The sequence below is a fragment of the Capricornis sumatraensis genome, chromosome 1, assembly GCF_032405125.1.
Source record: "Capricornis sumatraensis isolate serow.1 chromosome 1, serow.2, whole genome shotgun sequence".
NCBI classification, from domain to species: Eukaryota; Metazoa; Chordata; class Mammalia; order Artiodactyla; family Bovidae; genus Capricornis; species Capricornis sumatraensis.
This window is the reverse complement of record NC_091069.1, coordinates 46,790,424-46,798,167: the sequence shown is the minus strand read 5'-3', so window position 1 is coordinate 46,798,167 and position 7,744 is coordinate 46,790,424. Positions and strand designations below refer to the sequence as shown.

Genomic DNA, 7,744 nt, shown 5'->3' with positions numbered 1-7,744 from the left:
GCCGTAAAGTCAATATTTTATTAGTCTGCAAGGCTAACCTTTAGTTTTTCTTTCTTTGGCTTCTTGCTCTTGGAGTGAGTTTCTCTGCTGCAGACAAGTCCTGCATTTGCTTAAAAGCTCTTGCAGAGTTGGAATTAGAGCCGGGTTTAATTGTTTGGGAGTATGTACCGACAGGAGCAAAGCAAGTGCCCGTAAGTCCTACAAAAATCCAAACAAACATTTTAAATTCCAAAGCCAACATTTTGACACAACTGTTAGTAGTTTAAATGCACATGTTTATTACTCTTCCAGGAATCCATCCTGGTTCCTCTGGTACTTTTAGAAGGATGCTAAAACTAGAAAGCCAGTGTTATGATACTACTGTCTTTATATTTCATTTGTTCCAAGTCACTAATACCATTGTTCTTTGCACCATACCACTTGACTGAAGACTTAAACAGTGTTTTCTGAAAATGGGAGAAAAAAAAATCAGTAATAAAACTTATACAGGAATTTTAAAAGGAAATCCTGAATGACCCATGAACAATTTAGGCCTCATTAATCTAGGAGTCAGTTTTCAAAGATACTTGATTGCTGGTAGGTACCACAGGTCGTCTTCATGTAGTGCCATAATCCACCCTGGCCTCTAAGCATTTTATTACTTAGGAGGCAGCTGCTGGGCATGTGCCTGCACAAGCTGGTGGGTGTTTCATTATTCTACAACACAGCTTTCATGGAAGTCTATACAAGCAAGCAATTGCCCAGCTTTAACTGGCTTTATAGGCAGACTACTAACTTGATTTTCAGTTCCTAATGAGTCACAGGCACTAACAGAAACACCACAAGTAACATTTTAAAAAATTTGAGCAAGTAAAGGGAATGTCTCCTCTTAGTGGTTTTATTGTGCTTAGCATTTTATGACATTGGCTCATATCTTAAGGTGACAAAGTATGCTACATACATAAAAGGCCAAGGGAACACATTTTCATTTGGTTAGTTTTTCATCATATGTGACTTCTAGAGTTTGAATAAGTTAAAATTACATATTTACTAAGGCCAGATTTAGAACTGATGTAATAAGGGAAGTTTGAAAGTACATGACTACTGCCTTGTATAGTTCTTACCCCATTTAAAGCAGCACTTGCTTTGGAAATTTCAACTCTGTTGGTGAAATCAGACTGCAGGTTCTGATACTGATTTATCAAGTTTGTAATAAGGGTGCTGATCAAATTGGCACAGTTAGCTTCAGAAAACACTTGACCTTGAACCTGAAAGAGATGATTTAAAAAAAAAATCTCCAAAAGACCAACACAATGAAAACACCACCTTTAACTAACTGGAAGTAACAAGCTGACTTTCCAATTTGTGACATACCTTTAGAAGAAAATGTGTCATGAATGTGTAGACAATGTTGTTGTTTAGGAAAGTTCTTTCATCCATTAAGATGCATTTTATATATTCTGCAAAAACAGGATCTTCACACAAAAGCTTGATGCAGTTTTTTGACATAGCAGACTAAAGGGGGGGAAAAAAGCACTGATTGGTTGAGCACTGAAGTAAGTGCAAGTCTTAAATACACTGCTTATGATAGATATACATCCAAAGTCACTTAACATCCTTATTGGAAAAACCACTTCTCTTTGGCCATGCCTTGTGGCTTGTGGGATCCTAGTTCCCAAATCAGGGATTGAAGCTGGGCCCTCAGCAGTGAAAGTACAGTGTCCTAACCACTAGACCACCAGGGGAATTCCCAGAAAAGCCACTTTTACTGGGTTGGTCAAAATGTTCATTCAGGTTTTCATGTAAGATGTTATAGAAAAACCGGAACAAAATTTTTGGCCAGCCCAATACTTTAATCTACTCAACTCCTGGTTACAACTATACTCTCAATAACTTAAATGGGTAAGTGTTAAGAAAAGACTTGTAAAAAGTCTGAAAGGCAAAACTGAACAAATACATTTTAAAAGAAACGCAGCCTTATTATCTAGCAAGAGTTAATAAGGACTGGAAAAATAAGACAGATGGGATGATGTTTTCAGGGGAAAAGAGATAACCAAACCACCCACAGAGAAAAGATTAAGAATTTTATTCCCTAAAATGAGTTAAAACTTGAACTACATAATGTCATAACAATAGTAATTTGTTTGGTAAATCCCTTTCCCCCACACCTTCATAAATATTGCAATGACAAACAGCAAACCTCTTTTTCTAATTGTCTCACACAGAAATCAGTGGGTCCCAAAATATAGAAATTGTACTAAAATTTGGTTTTCCTGTTTTCAAATGGTCATGGCTCTTAAACACAAGTAGTATGTCTTTAAGTATATTCCCTAGATTATTTATATGTGTGTTTTAATAACAGATCATTTACACGGAAGAAAAAGTAGATTATTTTTAAAAAATAGGACAAAGTTTAGATAATACTGTACATGCATATACTTGTAAGTAAACTGTTTAAGGTCAACCCAAGAAATTAGGAGTCAAGTACAACTGGCACCCAGGTTTTCAGATCCTTGGTGTCAGGAAAATCTGTCTTACTCTACCAGTTAGTAATAGTCTCTGCCTGTGATTCCTGCACAGTACAGATGGCTTTTTCTATGGGGCTGCTAGGGGCTTTGGAAGCTTGAGGTGGTTTGACTTTGTTTTAAGGGAAGTTGGGGGGGAGGGTGATGAATTCTGTGTGAAAAAGCCAAGAGAGTAGTGCAGTGCAGCAGCAGATAAAGCGACAGGCAGTGGCAGAACACAGAAACCAAAGCAAGCAACCACGGAAATCAAGAAGAATGAAAAAAGCAGCAAGTGGCAGAGCTGGGGGGCGGGGGGGGCGGGCGCAGGTATCTGTTCCAATTTACTGAATAGACCACTCAGCTCAGAAGTCAACCAGCAAGTTGTTTTCTGTGTGTTTACTATGACATAGGAGTAGCCTATCAAAGATTCCTAGTATAGAAGACAAAATGACATTTCTTTACAAATACGGATGACTCAGGCAGTCTTTATACTTGTGAAATTCAGTTTGGGACAGGGAGGCAGAGAATCAACTATTACAGTACCAAGTGACATGTATCTATTAGGAGAGCATACAGCATACAACAGCCTGGACAAGAGGCTGGACCAGACTCAAAGTATTCTGGGTGCTAAATGTGGGTAAAAGTCCATGCCAAAGGAATTAATCAACTCACATCATCCTCTGCAAATAGGCAAGGCACTCAGGCAAGAAACTGGAAGTTTTTTCAGAGTCTAAAGAGTAGGGTCCTTTATGCCTGATCCAAGGATGAGCCAAACCTTAGAATCAATCTGATTTCTTCCTCTTTCCCCACCATTCTTCCTCCACAATTTAACAAGCATTATTTAGGTGCCCACATTAAGGGGTTGGCTCTTAAGACTTAAGATAGGAAGGGTACAGTGTTTCCTGTTCTCAATGAGATTGCTGATAAGAAAACAAGTGCACCAGCCTCCAAAAACTGCTCTGAGGTAACAGATAAGCGAGAGGTAATGAAGAGTCTGCTGAAATGTTTTGTTAGCGGTTTTGGAATGGTGGCAGGGAGAAGAAATAGGAGAGGTGAGGGAGACCAAGAAGTGGCACATGGCTTCTTGTCCTAATAGCTCCCTGTCTCAGACTTTCACCACAACCATTTATATTGACCTTTAAATGGGGAATTCAACTTGAAACAGCTTGTCTGAAATATCCTTTGTGATAACAAATGTATGGAAAAAGAAAATTACACAGGGCAACTAGATGTCCATTGCTTAATAGTTATTTTTTCTATTGACAGTGTCTTACCTACCAAGATTTGAAAACATCCCCAATTTCTAGCCAGTTTTCAACCCAGTGTTCCTAAAATTACTGACCACCTGTTGGATGAGATGAAACACCAAGTCATCTAAAACTCATTTTCTTTACCTGAGTCTGGCATAGCTCAGTCCAAAGTTTGGGGAACAGTGCAAGATGAAGTGGCAAACCTTCATAGGCAACTAGGACACCTAATATTTGAAAAGAAACCAGAAGAGGTTATAATTATAAATTACACTACTGAGATATTAAACTCTGCAGGTACAATAGTATGGCTATTTCTAGTCGTAACTGCATATTTTCTATGTTTTAGAAATACGTAAAGTATTTCAAGGGGAAGAATTCATTCCAATGTTTTTAACCAGTGAAATAATTTTTAGAGTTCAGTATACTTTGACTTCATTTATCTCCCATACCTCATTCCTAGAAGGACCTTTGAGAACTTAAACCAATTCAGGTTTTTGAGAATCAGAACTTTATCTGGGACAATAAAATTTACTGCAAGTGGTTCCAAAGCTTTCTTGGGTTAAGTTACACTCCGCACATTAGATCATATCACATGGAATTGCTAGAGTGCAGTGGGGACGGGGTACAAGTTCAAACAGGATGTGAAGAAGTACGAAACACATCATTCTCTCTTTTATCTTGTTTCTCCATTTGTAGTAGATTTAGGTAAATTCTTCTCTAACAGCCCCTAGCCTTGTCCCCAGGACCCTTCAGGTGGATCACACTTAGCTGCTGTATGTCAGCATCTAACTTGAAACGGCCAAGGTTTTAACTTTTCCTTCTCTTGACTATTCCAGATATCAAATGTTTCCTTAAGAAATTAGTTCACCTAGCCCCTGCTATCCTACCTCTCTCAAAACACAGAAGTTGTAATGCCACGGTCAGTCATAAGTAAATTTTCCATCCTCCAACACTCCCATCCCCCAGGGAAATCATGGAGGAGAAATATAATACAAGTTATCTTCCTACAGTTAAAAAAATTATGAGAAACAGCTGAAGTTGGCACACATTTTCAGTACAGGGCCAAATAGTAATTACAGGTTTCCCCCAATTATGAAACCTTTCATAAGCTGAAACAACAAAGTGAAAAAGCAATTTACCTTTTTCCATAAAAGCAAAAATCCCCTTTGCATTTCTTTTGGTTAGCAAAAAGGGGTACTAACATAGGTACTTCATAAAAGTGAAGTGGCATAAAGCAAACTTTCAGAAATTTGGGAATACCAGTATTTTAGTCTTTGTAGGCTATTTAACTGTTGCAACTGCTCCACTGACAGCACTAGATGAATGGGTGTGGCTGGTCTTTCAATAAAATGTTATTTAAGATACTGAAATTTGAGTATCGTGTAATTTTCATGTATATCACAATATACTCAGAATCTCAGGAAAAAAAATTAAAAATTGTATAAACTCTTCTTAGCTTGCAGGCAGCTCACTGGTTGTACAAAACAGGCAGCACGCAGGTTACTGTTTGCCAACCTTTGTATTAGACTACGGGTCTGAGAAAATCTTAGAGAAACCACATCAGTCATTCAGTTTAATCATCAAAGGATGCCTAGACTCCCTTTTGTGGGGAAGCCTACCTTTTATTTTCCTGTCAAGATTAATTCCATTTTAAAGACCCAAAGAAAACTCTCACCTTTCTCCTAACCTAATCTGGTTGGGATTGGAGGCATTTACCAATCATAACATCACAATACACAGAAGCAAACAAAGGCATGTCATCAACACTGATGGCTACAGAGAATAAAGTTCCTATGTCCCATGTTTCAGCATTATAATTACTCATAAAAGTACAGCAGGGGTTGGCAATAGGCTCACAGCCCATTTTTTCTGGCCCCTTCGCAGAGTCTGCCAACCCCTGAACCAGAGGTTGCCCTGACATAAAACCCTCTGTGAAAGCGGGCTTTAACTACAATTTAAGATCCTCTAGACTTTATTCCGATTTTCCACAACTACTAAAAAGCTAGCACTACCACAACAACAACAAAAAAACACAGAGGCCTTCTATGATGTAAGATTGTTTTCAAATAATACTGATTCAAATATGTTTATTTTACAAGTGAAGAATGGAATAAACATACTAACATCTATTGTGCTAGGTAAGTCAGATAATCATATTTAATTTTCTCATCAACTTTGGGAGGCGTTATGTTACCCTCATATTCCCCACTGTTTTGAATGAGGAAATGAGGCTCAGAGAAATCACTAATCTGCTCAGTTTCATCCCCAAAGCAAGTGAGTTATACAGCTGTATCTATCCCAGACTTAACCTGAGTCTAAAGCCCACCATCTTTTCAATAACCAGTTTCCCAAGCTTTAGTCATCTATGTATAATTTTCATCACTGTTTTCATATCTGTCCATCTTCTCTGTTTACTTGATAACTGTGCTTTAGATTCACTCAGAGAAGCTAATCCTATGTTGTCCTTGTCCTAGACAATGTAACATCCAGGACAATCATGCATTTGGTATGAATTGTTTACTTTTGTAATACAGTAAGATCTATTTCTTAACATGAAAATTATTTTCTCTGGGCCATCCTGTACACTACATTCTGGAAAACACTGCCACCCACAGTGAGCTAGACACCTCACACCTCTTTCACATCCTAATCCCTACTGAGCTGCACCTTTGGAAGGAAGGCCATCCCTTCAAAGCAGGGCTTAGTTTCTTTCTAGCACATTCACAAAGCACCGAGGATAAGGTGTATCTCGGCCCTACTAATTTAAGGTGGAGGCCAATGCCATCCTAGTCCACACACTCCCCCTCCAATAGGGGTAATCTCACTCACTGGGTGCAAAGCGCAAGGAGATGCAGACCAGCACTCGCAGGCACGTTTCCAGGCCTTACCTCAGCAGACAGGATGGGCAGACCTAAAACATACTGGTTCCTGGATGATCACTCGTCTTTCTCAGTCCTGTGACTTCGGGCATCCTCAACAAAGGTCCTTACCCCACCCCGTTCCCACCCACGAAGGAACCATGTTCAACAATGAAAGGCTATTCCAAACATATTTTTTCCTCAATAGTGGCACCTTATACTGTAGAAAAATCTTTTGTAGGTAAAATGGTAATACATATGGTTGCTGTGAGGATGAAATACTTTATATATTTACTAGTTGGGGTTTCTCCTTTTTCAACTGTGTTATGATTCTCTGTCCAGCTTTCTATAGGAGTATTTATCCCATTCAAGCATTACTCATGGGAAGTGGGAGCTCTGGCCAACGGATGGAAGCCCACAGCTAATGCTCCACTGTAAGACTGAATCAAGACATTTTAGCCTGAGAATATCACATTTGATTCTTCTAATTCCCTTATTTCTGACCTCATACCCACTAAGCAAACTATTGTCGTTTACTCGGTTTCCCATATAGGTTACAGGAAAAAATCTGCTGGCTCTACCATGTAACATTCAGATTGCTGTGCTCATTCTTTGTAAATTAACACACTGGTAACCAACCCCTAAATTATACATATGTCTATTAAATGTAATGATTCTATATGACCTCATATAGGTGGATGTACCACCTCATATAGGTGGATGTAGACGAGCTGTTTCTCCAATCAGTATCACCTTGATATCAAAAAAGCTGAAAGATGATCAACAGTTGTGCTTTCATATTGAATTTTAATCTGTTTACTTACATCAACTATATTAATTCTAGAAACTTTGAAGATTATGGATTTTCTAGGTATATCATGTTACTTGCAAAAAATATTTTAAACCACCTTTCACTTATTAAAGTATTAAGAAAGCTTTCAAAAACTAATGTCAAGGTGATTTTTGCTTTGTGTCTAAAAATGAAAATTATGAAATCTAGGGATGTGTTAATTTTATTTGAATATCTTATTAAGCTTCATGTGCATTACTAAGGTACCTAAAAAACTTGGTATGATTAGGGTTTGCATTACCAATTTTCTGCTTTGGAAAAAAATTTTCCTCAAATGTAAGATCAATGCATGATCATTACAAA

At 38.1% G+C, this 7,744-nt stretch overlaps 1 protein-coding gene across 1 annotated transcript in view; it reads right to left on the bottom strand.

Moving 5' to 3' along the window:
- The window catches only part of USP34 (ubiquitin specific peptidase 34), a 180,753-nt gene that overhangs the window by 1,818 nt on the left and 171,191 nt on the right, over positions 1 to 7,744 (bottom strand). The window contains 4 exon segments of the mRNA XM_068984030.1: positions 39 to 198; positions 1,104 to 1,247; positions 1,354 to 1,494; positions 3,878 to 3,957. Coding sequence (XP_068840131.1) covers positions 39 to 198; positions 1,104 to 1,247; positions 1,354 to 1,494; positions 3,878 to 3,957 — 525 coding nt within the window.